Genomic DNA, 20,123 nt, shown 5'->3' on the forward strand with positions numbered 1-20,123 from the left:
TCTATTAGAGAAATAGTTCCTCCTGACATCAAGGCGAAAGCGTTGTTTCTGGAGCTTTCAAGTGTTGCCTCTGAGGTTTCCACTGAGTGACGACTGGAACACTGGCCTCTGTAAATCATAATGTCCATGGAGGTATTTAAATACTTCTATCATGTCCCCTCGCAGCCTCCGGTGTTCCAGACCTGGCAGCCCCAGTAGTCTCAGTCTCTCGGGGTAAGGCTTCTCTTTCAGTGAGCCCAGGAGTTTTGTTGCTCGCCTCTGGACATCCACGATATCACTACATAGCGTTTTGTGAAACGGTTGCCAGACACAATGGTCATATTCCAACAGTGGTCGGACGAGGCTCTTGTACAACTGAACAAAAGTTGTCTCAGTCAGAAAATCAAATGATCGCCTTATAAGTCCAACCATTCTGTTTGCTTTATATGTCAACTGTGCAACATGCTCTTTGAAACTCAGTTTGACATCAATGAGCACTCCCAGGTCCTTTTCACTTACAGTCTCTTTCAATGTCACCCTTGTACTGTTGCCCTCTTCATTTTTGCTCGTCATGTAGTATGTTGCCTCTGATTTCTGCCCCCCCCCCTCCCCAGTTTCATTACGCTGCATTTCTGTGGATGGAACTTAAGCAGCCACGTGTCAGACCAGTGCTGGAGTTGGTCAAGGTCATCCTGAAGATCTTTTGGTCCCGTCTCTGTGTCACTTCTGTTGAAGACTTTGGTGTCATCTGCAAACATTTTTACTGTGCTCTTTACTCTGGCTGGGAGGTCGTTGATAAAAACAACGAACAAGATTGGCTCGAGCACGCTCCCCTGGGGGATGCCACTGCTCATGTGACTTCCTGTGACTGCGTGCCATTGACAATAACATGCTGCTTCCTGTTGGTCAGAAAGTCCTTGATCCATCCCAGCACTTTCCCCGTGATACCATGGGCTGCGACCTTTGACAGAAGTCTACGATGGGGCACTGTGTCGAATGCTTGGGTTCACTGAATTTTGATAGCAACCCCTGTTGGTGACTGCATGTTTGAGTCAACTTGTGCATGTGCAGGCGTGGACAGAAGCCACAGTGAGCGTTGTCTTCCTTCAATCGTGTGCTTTTTGTTCACTGAAAGACTTGCTTCATTCTGGGAAATTTAAACTTTTAACTGCTTTAGTCACCATTGAATCAATGTGTTTCTTCCAGTTTAGTTTTGAAGTAAATAGGATCCCAAGAAATTTTATTTCCGACTTGAAAAATATTTCACGTCCTCCTAAAAAAATCGTGGTAGTTTGCTGGGATTATAACCATTATTAAAGAGGATCAAATGTGTTTTTTCTACAGAAAACTCAAAACCATTTGATTGCATATAGCTACTCAGTCTATCGAGTTCACCCTGAAAATGTTTCTGTACATAATTGATGTAATGTAGGCTTGTCCTTTTCCTCAAGGATATCTGAATCCATATAGCAATATCATCAGCATATTGAGCCAGCTTGGTAGATGATGAAAAACATGTATGTAAATCATAAAGCATAATGTTGAACAACAATGGAGAAATAATGGAACCCTGCGGGATTCCCATGTTTATAGGCCTAGAGGTTGATAAAGTTACTCCCACTTTTGCCACAATATATCTCCCACTTAAAAAGGATTTAACATAGTCATAAACATGACCCGACAGACCAATTTGTTTCAGCTTAAATAACAGTCTGCTATGCCATACTCGGTCGTAAGCTTTAGTAAGATCGAAGAAGGACGCAAGGATACTTTTCGCTTAGAAAACTGTTTTTTAATTTGGGTAGTGAGACGGGTCAGATGATCAATTGTAGATCTTCCTTCCCGGAATCCAGTTTGAGCTGACGGAATTATGTTATTTTTGTCACAGTAATATACCATTCTAATATTTACAATTTTCTCCATGACTTTCCCAACGTGGGAGGTAACCGAAATAGGTCTATAACTCGAAGCTTCTGTTCGAGGTTTACTCTGTTTTAACACAGGAGTTACAATGGAAGTTTTCCATACCTCAGGGATTTGTCCACATTCCCAGTACTTTTGAAATAATGTATGTAATATATTTATCCAGTTTTCTGGCAAATGGTTTAACATGGTGTAAGATACTACATCCTTACCAACTGACACATTTTTGTTACTCAACAAATGAATAGCGTTCTTGACCTCCTGTAAAGTTATTGCCGAGTTGATTGCATTATCATTTTGTGGGGTAGGATCTCTATATTTGTCACTGATTTCTTCTTCCTCTCTTAAAGTCTTTTGTTTAGTTGACAAACTATCCACACTACCTGTTTTAGAATACAGACAAACAAATTCTTCAGCCTTCTCTTGAGGGGACAGAAACTCTTTATCTTTCGTTTTAATAGGATAGTCTTGCAGAACAATGCCTGATTTCATTTCTTTCATTTTGGCCCACACTTTCTTCATATCCTTATGGTCAGATACTTCATTCAAACAGAATTGTGACCAGTATTGTCTTTTTTCTCGGGCTATGATTCTATTCGCCTTAATTTTCGTGTAACACATTTCTTTATGAGCGGCTTCTTTTACATCTTTGTCAGGTACTTTTCTGAGTCTTAACCATGTTAGGTATGCTAGTTTCTTTGTATTTACAGCCTCTGCACATGCATCATTCCACCAAACATTTCCAGAAAAAGTGTCACTCCTCTTTGAACCTTTTTTGGGAATTGCTATTTCAGCAGCTCCAATAATTGATTTTTGAAAGTTGTTATAAAAAACATTTAAATCTTCACAAAAAATTTCACTTTCAGAAATGTTTGTAAGATAGTTTTGAAATGTTTCCCAGTTTGCATATTTGTAATTGAATTTTGGGATTTCGTCTTCTCCGCTGTATTTAGATATATTACAATCCTTAAAAGACAGTGTGATTGGCACGTGATCACTGCCTAGTGGATCATCCCTAGTATCCCACTGTGCTGTTAAAGCTAGAGATGGTGATATGAAGGTTAGGTCAAGTGCCGATGCTCTATGATGAGCCACATCTGGGATACGTGTAATCCTCCCATCGTTAAGTAAATGCAACGATGAATCAACAATATTTTCAACAAAGTTAGGATGAGATATTATTGACAATCACTATCCCAGAAGGGCGCATGGGAATTAAAATCTCCCCCGACGATCCATCTTTCTTTTGCGCAATTTAATGTTCGCAACCAATTTGTATTTTGCTTACTTGGACCTTTGGGATAGTAGACTGATGCAAAATGTATGATTTGATTGTTAGAGACATGCAATTTTACAAACGTAGCTGACATCTTTTCAGTATAGTTTGAAATAGGAGATGGATGGACACTTGCGTAATTCAAACCACACTGCACGTAAATAGCTGTACTAATCTTGTCAGAATCTTCGCTTATATGATAAACCGGAGGATAATAATAACCTTTCAGATTCGGTAATTTGTTTTTAGTAACATTTAAGGACTGAAGAAGAATATGATGAGAGTTTTCAAAAAGGTAAGCACGCAGATTATCAATATTTGTACTCAAAGAGCGGGAGTTCCATTGCAAGACTGATAGATTCCTACATGTTATTTGCAACTTCTTAGTCATTTATCAGCTAGAATGAATCGTAGAAAAAATATCATTAGATAATGAGATATCCGAATTTAAAACTAAGATAATGATAGATAAAGGGCCTTATACTATCAAAATACAAGGTGATGAGGTGTTCTTCATGTAGACAATGTGATGACTGATTTGATGCAATGTTAGGTATTTAACAAGATGTAGTTTTATCTCCTCGGATGACGACGTAAGAAGGTCTTCATATAGACCAGTCGTTGTCTCCGCTGATGACGACCTCTGGTAGTCATCATACAGTCCAGGTGTTGTCTCCCCAGATGGCGACGTCTGGTGGTCGTCATGCAGACTAGGTGATGACTGCTTAGATGGTGATGTTATGTATTTATGTGGACTAAGTAAAAATTGTAAGTCACTCTCCTTGGGGACAAGACTCCAAAATTCTTTTACATTTAGCGACATCTCTCGTAAGATCAAGATTGACCTACGGTCAAGAAATTTTCTTTTCTGCTCCGCCGACGTTTCTAAAGAAGCTGCGAATAATTGACAGTAAAGCTGTGAAACTGGCTTTAGGGGTACCTGTGCATACTAAGACCTGAGAAGCCTATAAGCTTGCGGGTATTCTACCACTAGATGAAATCAGAAAATTAAGTTCTGCTAAATACATTGTGAGATGTACAGCAGTGGATGATTTTGAGGAATTAAATATTAGGTCTGATATTGATTTTCCAAAAAATGCACAAAATAATTCAAATCTACAAACCATTCGCACATATGTGTCAGATATTTTAAATTCTTCAGACATTGATTTGCATGATATGGCACCTCGTGTTCTGGTGCCACCTGTCCCTCCCTGGGAGTTAACAAAAGCAAACGTCAACATATGTGCTTCTGACACAACAAAAGGAGAATCTCCACATATAATAGCAGCATCTGTCAGAATTGAATTAGAAGAAAATTTTGATTATCATTTAAAAGTTTACACTGATGGCTCGGTCCTGGATGATAGCAGTGCAGGATCTGCTTTTGTCATTCCTGACCTAAAAACAGAAAAATAATATGATTTAGGTAAGGGACATTCAATTTTTACAGCTGAATTGGTGGGCATCCTTATGGCTTTAAATCATCTTGTTGATATACCAATCATAGTAAGTAATATCCTATTTTGTGTTGATTCTCAGTCTGTCTTAAAAAAGTTTGCTCTATTTTGAGAATAATCAAAGAGAAGATTTATTGTTTGAAATTAGGTATTTATTGCACTCCCTATTTGTGAAGGGTACAAATGTTGATTTTTGTTGGATACCATCCCACACTGGATTGGGCAGCAAAAAGGGGAGCAAAAAATCATATAGTTAGTATAAAAGTATATTGCCCATTGTCATACAAGGAAATAAGCAATATACTAGAAAGAGACTTTTATAGGTGCTTGAATTCAAGTCTAAAACCTCGTCAGTTGACTCTCTCAGACTTTGGTCCGATTCGCAGACCAATTCTGAGTTTAGCTCTCAGACTATTATCAAATTCATTACGGACCAAGTATTGTCCTAATGTCAAGTGCATATGCTTTAGTAACCTGACAATTGAGCATATAATTTTTCACTGTGTTTTGATGAAGCCTTTTGTACACGAAAGTGTGTCTTCACAAGTGACTGAGAACGTTGATGTTTTTGACTTTTTGCATTCATTATCAGTTGTTTCGCTTGTCAGTTTAACGACTTCTCTTTTACGAAGTCCTTTTTAAGTAATTTCCTGTAACTCTTTTTGCATTCATTATCAGTTGTTTCGCTTGTCAGTTTAACGACTTCTCTTTTACGAAGTCCTTTTTAAGTAATTTCCTGTAACTGTATTTAGAGTTGTTTTGTTGTTGTTTTTTTTCTTCCAAATTTCACCCACATTTTTACCCTCATTTGCCCAGTTTCTCCCAACCCTCCATTCATCCACATCTCCCACCCCTTCTAACCGATAATACTCAGATGTATTCATAAATACTTTAACAAAATGTCTTCAATCACCGATATGTGTGACGGGACATTAAACAAAATTCCTCCTTCATTCTGGGATGCGGGGTTCGTTCCCACGGTCGGCCGGCGGCTGCACCATCACGTCCCTGATAAATCCGACCATGTCGCGTGGTTTTTGTTTCTTTTTCGTTTTTAATTGGTATATACTGGTAAAACAGTGGGCAATACAAAAACGAGTTAAACGGAAAAATAATATCTGTAAAAAAATATATGTATATACGAGCCTGCCAGGATTCGAACCTGGAATCTTCTGATCCGTAGTCAGACGCGTTATCCATTGCGCCACAGGCCCTCGCTAGAAATCTGTACTTTTTTTTTCTACATAAACATAATAATTTTGCAAAATGTTTCACGTATTTTTTGCACGTTTTCTTTTACTGTGCGATATATTTTGGGAACCGTATAATGAAAATGATGGATATATTGTTGAATACATGTTTTATGATCAACGGAACCTAAATTTACAGTCATCTTTGCAGACGATTTTTAAGGGAGGCTACTCTTACTCGTACCCTGAACACCAAGGGGACGAGCACATTGCGAAAATGGTTTCTTTCAACAGGAATGATCCTTGTGGGGTTATTTGTGTCATCGTGACTTATGCAGCAATCCTATATGCGGACTATGTGATAGTTAGACACCTCATTCCTGTTATGTCCCACACGTAAGCGAAAATGATATTTTGATGCTGCATTTTTATCAGTACATACGTCATAATCATTACTTTCTGTCGCATTGTTGACTCTCATGCTCATTGCCAAATAAAACAGTTGATATGTCAGTAACATAATTCTTTATAATACGTTACGGGGGTATATTTTGTCAGTTGTACCTGGTTGATCTTGTTGAAAACGAGACAAACTTACCAATAAAAATGATTATGAACATTATTTGTCATTGATGTCATAATCCCGAAAACATTTTATTTGTTACATGAAACTTCAAAACGTTGTTTTTTGTGTTTGTTTTTTTAACTATTATTTTATTTCATGATTTTACAAAAATAGATTAATGGAGATAAAAGTTCAGTACTGGTTCTGATTACATTCGCTTCACATGTGTACTATTACTGTAACTTGGCAACAGTATTGTGAAACCAGCATGTTTCCTATTGTTGATTCATGTAAACAAAGGTATTAAGTGAGTTATTTAAGTCCTGATCTTACTCTTTTCAGTCTTTATTTATTTTATATGAATACGGCACATGATTTTAACCATTACTCCTTGTGCTACCTATCAGCTATCTTATTTGTTAATAAGGGGCACAGAAAAATAAACCAATTTCCTGAAAAAAGGAAGCACCAAGTTCGTTTCTGTTTTGAAAAAAATGTTGAATGAATTATCATTATTATTATTTTTCTTTTCTTGTCCTTGTTTTTATGTATATTTTGCTGCCCTGTCAGTATCACCCACACTGTTTCAGTCCTCCATACACAACCACACCCTGGTTCATTTGCTGGCAGTCCATAGGGAACTGACGCTGTTAGGTTGCCAGAAGGCCACACACAAGAGGAGACCCTTTACTGCTGTCAAGTCACTTTTGTGGTGTTTAGTAGTGCCTGCTTTGATTAAACATACACAGAACACCACCTACTAAGCCCCTTCTGATAATCACTAGGTGTCAGAGCCAGACTGAGTGAATTTCTTCTCAAGAGTGGAGACTGTCACAGTGTCCCTCTGATGACAGTCCTCAATATGATCAGTCTTCCACTATCAGATGGAAGACCTTTACAGGAACTATCCCCAAGATTTAAATTGGAGGGGTATCGAAACTAAAAGACGATAAAATCTTGGACATTTTTTTCAACATTGATGATGAATGAGGATGATGATTATAACAATACAGATGCAGAGGTCCATTTTAAGTTTTGGATGACTTTACAATTGAGTCTGAACTATATTTTTCCTTTCATAAAAATTGTATCCAGTATTATCCAGGCAAGAGAGGTGCAGATGCCTTGCAATGTGGGTCAGAAAATTTTACATTCCTTAAGATGCAGTGAACTGTGAGGAGGATGATAATTGACAGTGTGGTCTCAATCTTCCTATTTGAGCCCATAGCACAATCAGCTCTGGATAAGAGCTGGCCACAGGCAACCCCCCCACACCCCCTACACCTCTTCTGGGACTTGAACCAGCATCCTCCTAGTCATCAGTCCATGGCACTAACCACTTTGCCATGGTGGCTGGTCATATGATTTTCTCCTCCCTTTGTCTTTTTGTCATTTCCCCAACATGAGTATAAAATGTAATCACCCAGTCTTGTTTTAAAAGAATATGGAACCTAAAGAAAGGCTGTTAATTTGTCCTCCAAAAATTGCCCAGCAGACAGAACTTCAGAAAACAACTAACAACCTGTGTTTGTTTTGATTATTTGATTTTAAAAAAAATATCAGTGCTTAGTGTTCATTTAGAAGTTTAACACTTCACTGCTGTGAAAGATAAACGTCACACAAAGATAAGCATCACACACACACACACACACACACCCCTAACCCCCCCCCCAAAAAAAAAAAAAAAAACAAAAACAAAAAAAAAACACCAACACACACACACACACAAACAAACAACAACAAACCCACACATACATGTTTATCCTTGGCTTGACAATTAGCTTGAAAATAAAAGCTATCCAATTTCAAGCTAAGACATTCAGTTTTAAAATTGATTATTTCAGATTATGGGGTGCTATAAACGCCGTCATCTTCAACGTCATTGTGTTTCTCATTGCGGCATCTCACCTGCAGGCAGTGCTGTCAGACCCTGGGGTGATCCCCCTTCCCTCCGCCAGCATGGACTTTTCTGACATGCACTCTCCCCAGCCACCAAAGGAAAATGTAATGTTCAGGATTTGTGTTGTGTTATGTTGTGTTGTGTTGTATTATAATATAGTGTGCTGTGCTGTGTTGATATTGTAATGTGTTGTAGCGTACTGTATTTTATTGCATCACATTGTATTGTGTACAGTTGCCAAAGGAAAACATAAGGTTAAGGAATTGTGTTGTACACACACACACACACACACAAACATACATACACACACACACACACACAAACACACACAAGCAAACAAAAACAGACACACCGTGGTGTGCACACACACAGACACACACACACACACACATGCACGGACACACCGTGGTGCGTGCACACACACACGCATACGCACACATGCACGGACGCACGCACACACATACACACGCACACACACACACACATACAAACACATATTTTCTCTGAATCGTTAGAAATAGAATGTATGTAATTATAGAATTTATATAATTGAGTATGCACAGCAGATGTTTGCCTTTATAGATCTCAGATTGTTAAAAAGGATGTGATTCTTAAAAAAATTCTATCATTCATTACATGTGCAAACATTTATCTTCACTGAATAATGAGATAACGATAAGAGGCAACATTTGAATTGCACTCAATTTTGGGTGAACTGGAAAATGTGTAGACTGGTTTTGTGGAGATTTATTTATAAATCAGTTGGAATGATGGAATGATGTTGATGTTAAACGATGTATGAGTAAAAAGTGTTCCTTGCAAGGAAAATAAAGAAAACATAAAAAGAAAATTGAAAGACTTATTTAAAAAATAAAAAAAAGACAGAAAGACCAATAATTCTTAAATTGAAATAGTTTGTTCAACCGGTTGACTGCTGCTGACAAGTTTGCTCATCAGTGAAAGGTAGTGATCTTATGGATATAAGACAGAGCTTAAAGGTCAGGACACCATTCACCATTCTGTATTTAAACTTCTTCCTCTTGAGAGTATGCTACCTAAGTTCAACAGCATCAAATTCAACTCCATCATTCAAATCTGCACAAAAAGCGGAATATGCAGTTAGAACATACACCTCACTGGTCTGATTTCACCCAGGTTCAGCAGTCAAGGGGTTAAACTGTACATATCAGTCATGAATAATCTTATCCTGCTGTTATTACAGATGGACGGATGGACAGTGTGCATGAAGTGTGAAACGTACAGACCTCCCCGCGCTCATCACTGTCGTATCTGTCGTCGCTGCATTCGTCGCATGGATCATCACTGTCCATGGTGAGATGTGCATCAGGCTGTGGGGAGGGATTCATCTTTTGACTCTGCTGGAGTTCCAAATGATGAACTGTGCTGCTGTTGAGTATTTGCATCAGTGAAGGGCTGTCACCTCAATGAGATGAGACAGAGCTTACAGGTCAGGGTGTCAGTGAAGGGCTGTCACCTCAATGAGATGAGACAGAGCTTACAGGTCAGGATGTCAGTGAATGGCTGTCACCTCAATTAGATGAGACAGAGCTTACAGGTCATGGTGTCAGTTAATGGCTGTCACCTCAATTAGATGAGACAGAGCTTACAGGTCAGGGTGTCAGTGAAGGGCTGTCACCTCAGTGAGATGAGACAGAGCTTACAGGTCAGGGTGTCAGTGAAGGGCTGTCACCTCAATGAGATGAGACAGAGCTTACAGGTCAGGTAGTCAGTGAAGGGCTGTCACCTCAATTAGATGAGACAGAGCTTACACGTCAGGGTGTCAGTGAAGGGCTGTCACCTCAATGAGATAAAGACAGAGCTTACAGGTCAGGTAGTCAGTGAAGGGCTGTCACCTCAATTAGATGAGACAGAGCTTACAGGTCAGGATGTCAGTGAAGGGCTGTCACCTCAATTAGATGAGACAGAGCTTACAGGTCAGGGTGTCAGTGAAGGACTGTCACCTCAGTGAGATGAGACAGAGCTTACAGGTCAGGGTGTCAGTGAAGGGCTGTCACCTCAGTGAGATGAGACAGAGCTTACAGGTCATGGTTTCAGTGAAGGGCTATCACCTCAGTGAGATGAGACAGAGCTTACAGGTCATGGTTTTGGTGAAGGGCTGTCACCTCAGTGAGATGAGACAGAGCTTACAGGTCAGGGTGTCAGTGAAGGGCTGTCACCTCTATGAGATGAGACAGAGCTTACAGGTCAGGATGTCAGTGAAGGGCTGTCACCTCTATGAGATGAGACAGAGCTTACAGGTCAGGATGTCAGTGAAGGGCTGTCACCTCAATGAGATGAGACAGAGCTTACAGGTCAGGATGTCAGTGAAGGACTGTCACCTCAATGAGATGAGACAGAGCTTACAGGTCAGGATGTCAGTGAAGGACTGTCACCTCAATGAGATGAGACAGAGCTTACAGGTCAGGATGTCAGTGAAGGGCTGTCACCTCAATGAGATGAGACAGAGGGTGTCTGTTCCCTTCTTTATCTGGACATCTTCGTCTTGCAGTTGCAGAAGTTTTGATTGGTGAAATCAAAGACACTGTTCACACTGATCTCATTTCAGCAAGGTTCAGTGGTCACAGGGTTAAAGATGGGGCAGTTATAAAGATTTTTGTGTGAGGAGTTTGCATATTTGTAAATGTATTGCATACAGTATATCATATTATTGTGTATTGAAAATACATATCACATACACACACACGGATATATATATATAGAGAGAGAGAGACAGACAGACAGACAGACAGAGAATATATTTTATACAAGAAAAGTTTCCAATTTATTTCATTCTTTCAGCTTTCTTGACTTGATCATATGTGATTTTGTAAGCTGAGGATGTGGCTTTTGTTTTTGAAGGCCTGTTCATTTTGGGCTGTCAGCCTGACAGTCTCAAAGGCTTTTCCCTTTCTTTTCGTTTGCTTCATTTATTTCATCTTTTTTTCTTCATTCTGCTTTTCTTTCTTTTTCCTTTTTTTCTTTTTTTTGTGTGTTTTTTGTGTGTTTTGTTTTGTTGTTTTTTGTTTTGTTTCACTGTTCACTGTTCTTCTCACCTCTTTGTCTTTCTTTCTTTCTGTCGTCTCAGCTTTTTCTTTCTTCTCTTTTTTTTCTCCTTCATCGTCATAATTTTTTTCTTCCCTTCTTAATAAACTGTTCAAGTTTTAAACTAATCAGAGACTTTAGCTTTCATGGGATTTGACAAAAAACAAGTCTGAATACAGTGAAAACACACACACACACACACACACACACACACACACACACACACACTCTCTCTCTCTCTCTCTCTCTCTCTCTCTCTCTCTGTCTTGCTCTCACACACACATTTGCTGCTAGTTGCTTGTAACATAATGAATGAATGATAAGTGACTAATATGTAAATAAATTGAAGGATAAAGGGAAACGTAAGAAAAACAGCTATGGAGAAATCATCTTTTGGGTTCATTGGTCTGTCTGTGTTTTTGTAACATAATAATATTGTGTAAATTACATATTTTGTTACACTTTCTATAACTTGTGATGTGTTAGTGAACATTTTCCACATGCTAGGAGGGTCAGTACAGAGTCATTGAAGTTTGGAAAAATGAGTTACATTTCCAGGGTTGGAAAAGACTTGAGAAAATATGTTTTGCCTTTCATGAAACCCTTTCACAGTACCAATCATCAAAGAGTTTAATACATTTGAGAAAAGTTGACCAATGAAAACTGAAGATTGATTAATACTGGAATATATACTGATGTGTTTCATCAGTGGTGTAACAGACACATTCTTATCACTTAGTTTGGCTTTGTGTTTGGAAAATGTTCAGTCTGGTGTGGAAAAGGTCTGGAAGTTATGAGTTTAGTTTGGTCAGATCTGTGTGAACCATACCCTATAGTGGTGATTGTGCTTTCAGGATCAACAGTAGTGGTGACTGTGCTTTCAGGATCAACAGTAGTGATGATTGTGTGCTTTCAGGATCAACAGTAGTGGTGATTGTGTGCTTTCAGGATCAACAACTGTGTTGGAGAATACAACCAAAAGTTTTTTCTTCAGTTCCTGTTCTATGTGGGTGAGTCTGCCTCAGCACATGTGTATGTTGATGCATACACACATGCACACACACACGCACAAACACACACACACATGCAGGCAAGAGCATTTACACACATGTGCAGACAGACAGACACTCAGACACACACACATAGTGACATACACACACATTGATACTACTTTTAAGTTTGTGAATGGCAACATCTGTGTTCGCTTATTTCAGTGAGTGAGTTTTTACACATCTGATAAATCTTGTCTTGCCTGTTACATGTGTCACTTCACGTCTGTTGGTGCAACCAAAACTCTGTGCTGTTGTCTTCTCAAAACTGGATTATCTTAATTCTCTGCTTTCTGCTTCTCCACAATAGATTATTGATAAACTGCAGAAAGTCAAACATACACATAAACACATGCAGTGATGAGTTGTTTTTTGCCCAGTGTGACCTGATGTGAGTGATGCAGGAAAGCCTTACTTACAGGTCTGGCAAGCATTCACGCCCTGACCATGATCATCGTCAGCTGGATTCTGGATCCAGGGATCAAGTCTGAAGGCAAACATGTTAAACTGTATGTCAGTTTCTGTTGGGAGTGTGTGTGTGTGTGTGTGGGTGTGTGTGGGTGTGAGCATGCACATTAGTGTGTGTGTACGCAATGTGTGTGTGTGCATGTAAGTGTGTGTGTGTGTGTGTGTGTATGTGCGTGTTTGTGTGTGTGTGTGTGTGTGTATGTGCGTGTTTGTATGTGTGTGTGTGTAGGAGGAATTTTTTGTTTAATGTCCCGTCACACATATTGGTGATTGAAGACATTTTGTTAAAGTATTTATGAATACATCTGAGTATTATCGGTTAGAAGGGGTGGGAGATGTGGATGAATGGAGGGTTGGGGGAAACTGGGCAAATGAGGGTAAAAATGTGGGTGAAATTTGGAAAAAACAAAAAACAAAAAAAAACAACAACCTCTAAATACAGTTACAGGAAATTACTTAAAGGACTTCGTAAAAGAGAAGTCATTAAACTGACAAGCGAAACAACTGATAATGAATGCAAAAAGTCAAAAGCATCAACATTCTCAGTCACTTGTGAAGACACATTTTCGTGTACAAAAGGCTTCATCAAGCTACAGTGAAAAATTATATGCTCAATTGAGCGTGTGTGTGTGTGCTTGCATGTGTGTGTGTGTTTGTGTGTGTGCGTGCGTGCACAGATTTGTGTGTGTGTGTGTGTGGGTGTGTGTGTGCATGTTTGTGTGTGCTGATATGTGTATGTGTGTTTGTGTGTGTGAGTGGGTGTGAGCATGCACATTGGTGTGTGTGTATGCAATGTGTGTATGTGCATGTAAGTGTGTGTGTGTTTGTATGTGCATGCATGTGTGTTTGTGTGTGTGTGAGTGTGCATGTGTGTGGTTGTGTGTGTGTGTGGTTTGTGTGTTTGTGTGTGTGTGTGTGTGTGTGTGTGAGCGTGCATGTGTGTGTGTGTGTGTTTTCCAGGACTCATTCCATTTTGCTGGTGATTGAGTCATTGCTGTTTGGTCTGTTTGTCATTGGCATTGGCTGTGATCAGGTATGTTAACAGTTATTATATTCAGTTAAATTACATTGTATCATACTTTATAGTGTATTGTATTTTATCTTGCTGTATTGACATTGTATTGTACTGTATTGTGATGTTTTGTATTTTATTGTATCACTCTTTGTCACTACAGATTTATCTGTGTGAAATTCAAGTTACAGTTCCCAGGGAGAGTATGTCGCAACAGTGCATCAGCACCCATTGTTTAACTGTTTCCTTGCCTGTGCTGATTACACACACACACACACACACACACACACACACACACACACACACTGAGCACTGAGGATGATTACCAGGACCCTTTTTCACCTTGTCAAATCTCTGCACTGCTCTTTCAAGTCTGGCTGTAAAACCATCTCTGTCAAAGTAGCTCCTCCCCACCCTCCATTTTTCAGTCCATGGTTTCTCTAGCTTTCTCTCTTCTTGCTTTCATGAGTGATATCTTTAATCCTTTGTTTCAGAGTTTGGTGCCTGTGTATTGTCAGTGATTGAATAAACCAGTCCTGAGTCTTGGCACTTCGATGCATGTTTAAGTTGGGTGTGAAAGCACTTTGATTTGTTTCCGCACAAAATTTAGCACTATATAAATGCATATGTTGTTGTTATTATTGTTATTATTTTGTTGTCATTTTTTGTTTTTATTATCATGATGACAGTGATGTTGTTGATGATGATGATGATTAATATAGAGTTTCTTCCTTCTTGCAGATGATGATGATGATGATTAACATAGAGTTCCTTTTTTCCTGCAAATGATGGTGATGATGATGGTGGTGATGATGATGATGATTAACATAGAGTTCCTTTCTTCCTGCAGATGATGGTGATGATGGTGATGATGATGATGATGATGATGATTAACACAGAGTTCCTTCTTTCCTGCAGATGATGGTAATGATGATGATGATGGTAATGATGATGATGGTGATGATGATGATGATTGACAGAGTTCTTTCCTTCCTGCAATGATGGTGATGAGGATGAGGATGATGGTGGTGATGAAGATGGTGATGGTGATGAGGATGATGATGGTGATGATGATTAACAGAGTTCCTTCCTTCCTGCAGATGATGGTGATGATGATGGTAGTGATGATGATGATGAGGAGGAGGAGGAGGAGGACGATGATGATGATGATGATTATTAGAGTTCTTTCCTTCCTGCAGATGATGATGATGATGATGATGTTGAGGATGAGGATGATGATGATTAACAGAGGTCCTTCCTTCCTGCAGATGATGGCCATTCTGAGGAACACAACGCTGGTGGAGCAGGTGAAGAAGGAGGGACCACGTCGACAACACAAGTCCAAGATGGCGCTGTGCAGGGAAGTCTTTGGACGGGGTATGTTATTTTTATTTTCAAACCTTCTTGTTATTTTTTATTTCTATTACCAGAACCACACCCCCACCCAAGTCCCCTCCACACACACACTGCTTTGAACAGCTCCTGCCTTGTGACTGGGTAAAATGCTGTGTAGGGTTGTACACTGACTTCAGACGTTGATCCATAAGGGGTTGAGAATCTCCAGTCATTTTATTCCGTTAGAGGACAGAATTTCTCATTAACCTTTCATTGTTGAGGTCATTGTCCTATACTTTTCTTTGACAGCTCAGACATTGCATGTGGCAAATTTCAGTGACAAGTTGATCCTTCCAGACTTACCATCATCGCATATGCAACCTCAGCCAATGTTTTAGCCATTGATAAACCAGGATGTAACGTCTTCTGTGCATGCAGGAAAGTGTCTGCTTCTTTTCTGCCATGTTTCCAGCCATTTCTCCATCTTTCAAAAAAAAAAAAAGGCACTTCTGGGGATCAAAGATTTATGGCCAGATTTTCAGGACAAGGACTGGAGGATACAGTGCAATGAAAGTTCAAGCCAACAGTTCGGAGCAGAAACTGCTGTGATCATGACAGCGACTATGAGTGTCATTGTTGGCAAACCCTAAATGAAGTCTTTCAGTTCATTGTCAAAAGTCTTTAAACGTGAGCCATTGACCTCAGCACCCCACATGACAAGCTAATCTGCATACATATAAAAAATAACGTCGCAGGCAATACAAGTGGAAATTTTTGGAGCAAACTTTATCACAACAGTGGCTTTTTACTGCTGCTGAAGTGATTGAAATGCTTTAAACTGAAGGTTTCGACATCAACAAGGATGATAAAGACGTTGAATAAAGTATCTACAGTGAAGAAAGCTACCAGCAAGAAGGTACTGACAGTGACTCAGCTTCTGAGGGCTGTGAAGAGGGAGGGGGTTGGGCAAACACATCGACGTGAGGAGAGGGGTCAGTGGGTCAAGTACAGCGAGTTTTATTCAGTTATTTTATGTTTTGTAATTTTTGTGACTTTTTTCCTAACCCTAACAAATCGGTCATCTGTAGGGAAAAGCAAGGGAGAAAACTATTCATCCCGAGTGAGTTGAAAGAAAAAAAAAAGGCCAATGAAAATCGCTCCAAACCGCACAAGAGTTGGTTCAACAATGAGAAGGATATTTTCGGTTCATTAGCAGGAAGTGCTGACTAAGTTTAGTGTTAATTTTGGAAGAGTAGCGCAAGTTTGTTAACTCTTATACTTAAGATGCCAGTTGGCGCCAGCAGCATTCTCCGTACAAGTCACTGTGCGGCGACTACGACCAAAGGGTTAACTTTAGATGTGATCTGGAAAAATATGCGGACTGATTGTTTTCATTGTCACATTATCTCAGCATGAAGAGGACAAATATCCCACTATGTTTGGGTCAGAACATTTGTCCTGGTGCTATCTATGTGGATGTACACTGCTGGATGTATGTATTGTTTTTTTCTGTTTCAGGTCATCCACTCACTTGGTTATGCCCCTTGACGCTGTCGCGGTCTCGGCCCAGTGTCTTTCGACAGTCTCACATCATCTGACCCGCACACAGCGCGCACACTTCCTTCATGTGGCCCTGTGTGTCTGTCAATATCCCAAGAAACCTGTTAGGGCTGCTCCTTCAGGGAACATCCCCCCACAAACCTCCCCACAAACCTGTTAGGGCTGCTCCTTCAGGGAACATCCCCCCACCCCCAACATCCCCACAAACCTGTTAGGGCTGCTCCTTCAGGGAACATCCCCCCACCCCCAACATCCCCACAAACCTGTTAGGACTGCTCCTTCAGGGAACATCCCCCCACCCCCAACATCCCCACAAACCTGTTAGGACTGCTCCTTCAGGGAACATCCCCCCACAAACCTCCCCACAAACCTGTTAGGACTGCTCCTTCAGGGAACATCCCCCCACAAACCTCCCCAGAAACCTGTTAGGACTGCTCCTTCAGGGAACATCCCCCCACAAACCTCCCCAGAAACCTGTTAGGACTGCTCCTTCAGGGAACATCCCCCCACCCCCAACATCCCCACAAACCTGTTAGGACTGCTCCTTCAGGGAACATCCCCCCACCCCCAACATCCCCACAAACCTGTTAGGACTGCTCCTTCAGGGAACATCCCCCCACAAACCTCCCCAGAAACCTGTTAGGACTGCTCCTTCAGGGAACATCCCCCCACCCCCAACATCCCCACAAACCTGTTAGGGCTGCTCCTTCAGGGAACATCCCCCCACAAACCTCCCCACAAACCTGTTAGGACTGCTCCTTCAGGGAACATCCCCCCACCCCCAACATCCCCACAAACCTGTTAGGACTGCTCCTTCAGGGAACATCCCCCCACCCCCAACATCCCCACAAACCTGTTAGGACTGCTCCTTCAGGGAACATCCCCCCACAAACCTCCCCACAAACCTGTTAGGACTGCTCCTTCAGGGAACATCCCCCCACAAACCTCCCCAGAAACCTGTTTGGACTGCTCCTTCAGGGAACATCCCCCCACAAACCTCCCCAGAAACCTGTTAGGACTGCTCCTTCAGGGAACATCCCCCCACCCCCAACATCCCCACAAACCTGTTAGGACTGCTCCTTCAGGGAACATCCCCCCACCCCCAACATCCCCACAAACCTGTTAGGACTGCTCCTTCAGGGAACATCCCCCCACAAACCTCCCCACAAACCTGTTAGGACTGCTCCTTCAGGGAACATCCCCCCACCCCCAACATCCCCACAAACCTGTTAGGGCTGCTCCTTCAGGGAACATCCCCCCACAAACCTCCCCACAAACCTGTTAGGACTGCTCCTTCAGGGAACATCCCCCCACAAACCTCCCCACAAACCTGTTAGGACTGCTCCTTCAGGGAACATCCCCCCACCCCCAACATCCCCACAAACCTGTTAGGACGGCTCCTTCAGGGAACATCCCCCCACAAACCTCCCCACAAACCTGTTAGGGCTGCTCCTTCAGGGAACATCCCCCCACCCCCAACATCCCCACAAACCTGTCGGGGCTGCTCCTTCAGGGGGTAAGCACATCACCACAGTGCAACACTACCTTTTTTTCTGAAGTCTGCAAGTGTATTTGTTTTGGTGTTTTCCACAGAAATTTGCTGGGGACAACCTTTTTGTTGCTGTTGGTTCTTTTACATCTATGTGTATATTTAACACAGGACCTTGGTTTATCATTTCGTGATTAGCACCCAGACCTCCACTCAGGGTATAGTGGACAGGGCAGGAGAAGTAAAATTCCCAGTTTGTAAAGGGGACTGGAACCCATCCATACTCACTTCTTAATAGGGTGTGTCACCACTAGGCCACCTCTCCACTTTGACCAGCAACTCAAGTCTCAAGAGAAGAATGAATCACAGGGATCTACAGTACATCACTTCAGTGTTTCCACCTGAGTGGAGTTGTATTTGCTTTGTACATGAATCAGACCCCTGCAGGAATCTGCGTCAATGGATCACTGTAAATATGTTGCATTACAAGTAATTTTAGTAAAAAATTATTTCATTTTTAGGGGAAAAAGAAAAATCAGGGAAGAAACAGATACAGAAAATATGGTGAGTTCAGAAAGTGAGTGAAAAAGGTTGGTAGCAGAACAGATCAGTGTCATCCAAATCAGTGTTGGGGTCATTTCATTTTTTAGTATTATAAATTCTGGGAACTGTTTTATCATCTGTTTTGTGTGTAACTGAAGCAACATTATCAATAGTAAATGTTGTGCTTTTTGACACAATTTTGAGGGTTATTTGACCAATTTTGCTATACTAATGGCAGGTCCACAGAATTGTCTTCAATGATGTGTTCTTCAGTCTGTGCCAAACAGAGAGCCTCTTTTTCTTTTTTTCTTTACCCCCTAAATCTTGCAAACATGTAAATAAAACACATGACAGCTTGAGTTGACGAGTGTCAGTTTGCATTCTTGATACCGGTCATTTTGTTTCTACTTGTATAAAGCCTCTGATGAGAAAAGTGGATTTCATGTGCCACATATCATTTCTCACATGCCTGCATTTTAAAGCGCACAAAAATATTTGTTTCAGTAGTGCACAGAATTTTGGAAGCTTCGGAAATTAGGAAATAATCCAGAGTTGGTCATAGAATGTACTGGTTTGACACAGTCCACATGGGATGTCAACCCACTGGGGATAACCACAGGAGTAAGGCTATGTTCATATTGAGCCCAGCCAGGTTCTGACAGCCAGTTGCCATCAGCCTGACACACAACACATGCACAGCCAACTTTTTGTCAGCTAGAAACAATACAGCACTCTCCAGATGGAAGAAACAAATATTGGGATTCACGCAGCTAGTACATTGAAGGATTCGGTCCCTTGACCCATCGATCTCATCTGTCCACACGAGACAAACAGTTGGCTGGAGACCGCTGGTCACCAGTGTGAACATTTACATGGCGGGAGAGCACAATTCTCAGCCATTTGCTGTCAGCTGCTAGCAGCATCTGTCTGGGCTTAGTGTGAATGAAGCTTGAGGGAAACTGTAGACAGACATCTGTCAGTCTCAGGGAAAGCATGGAGTTGTGTTGGGTCGTGTTGATACAGTGTCAGGTGTGGCAAGATCGCCCAGGACAGGAGTCCCCCCCACAATGTGCACAGGTGAAGTCTGATGCTGATTTGTCTGTCTGTCTGTATGGCTTTGCGACTTTCTCTTCAAGTCTTTTACCTCCACAGAATGTTTTTGAGTGAAACTAAAACAATCCTCATTAATTTTCACTGAACTTGGAACTGTATGTCTTTTTTCCCCTGATGATCAAACAGGATGCTCCCCTCCCCCTTCCTCCCTTGTTTATGTAAAATGTCTGTGCTGTCACTGATATTTATGGCCTCTGT

The 20,123-nt window shown here is 41.0% G+C and overlaps 1 protein-coding gene and 1 non-coding gene across 2 annotated transcripts; one reads left to right on the forward strand and one right to left on the reverse strand.

Moving 5' to 3' along the window:
• The first annotated feature begins 5,408 nt into the window (after positions 1 to 5,408).
• LOC143291705 (palmitoyltransferase ZDHHC3-like) lies at positions 5,409 to 17,706 on the forward strand. The gene is made up of 8 exons (XM_076601728.1): positions 5,409 to 6,224; positions 8,238 to 8,397; positions 9,516 to 9,625; positions 12,305 to 12,366; positions 12,827 to 12,914; positions 13,834 to 13,906; positions 15,154 to 15,262; positions 16,739 to 17,706. The coding sequence occupies exons 1-8, from the start codon at positions 5,905 to 5,907 to the stop codon at positions 16,816 to 16,818; spliced, it is 1,002 nt and encodes a 333-aa protein (XP_076457843.1). The 5' UTR covers positions 5,409 to 5,904; the 3' UTR covers positions 16,819 to 17,706.
• On the reverse strand, positions 5,780 to 5,852 carry Trnar-acg (transfer RNA arginine (anticodon ACG)). The gene has a single exon. It is a non-coding gene; the product is annotated as a tRNA-Arg (tRNA).
• Positions 17,707 to 20,123: the final 2,417 nt, after the last annotated feature.

The sequence above is a fragment of the Babylonia areolata genome, chromosome 17 (genome assembly GCF_041734735.1).
Source record: "Babylonia areolata isolate BAREFJ2019XMU chromosome 17, ASM4173473v1, whole genome shotgun sequence".
NCBI classification, from domain to species: domain Eukaryota; kingdom Metazoa; phylum Mollusca; class Gastropoda; order Neogastropoda; family Buccinidae; genus Babylonia; species Babylonia areolata.

Coding starts and splice junctions, on each gene's coding strand:
- LOC143291705 (XM_076601728.1), top strand. CDS start 5,905: ATGTTTCACGTATTTTTTGCACGTTTTCTTTTACTGTGCGATATATTT. Junction 6,225..8,237: donor ATTCCTGTTATGTCCCACAC/GTAAGCGAAAAT, acceptor TGATTATTTCAG/ATTATGGGGTGCTATAAACG. Junction 12,367..12,826: donor TCAGTTCCTGTTCTATGTGG/GTGAGTCTGCCT, acceptor CCTTACTTACAG/GTCTGGCAAGCATTCACGCC.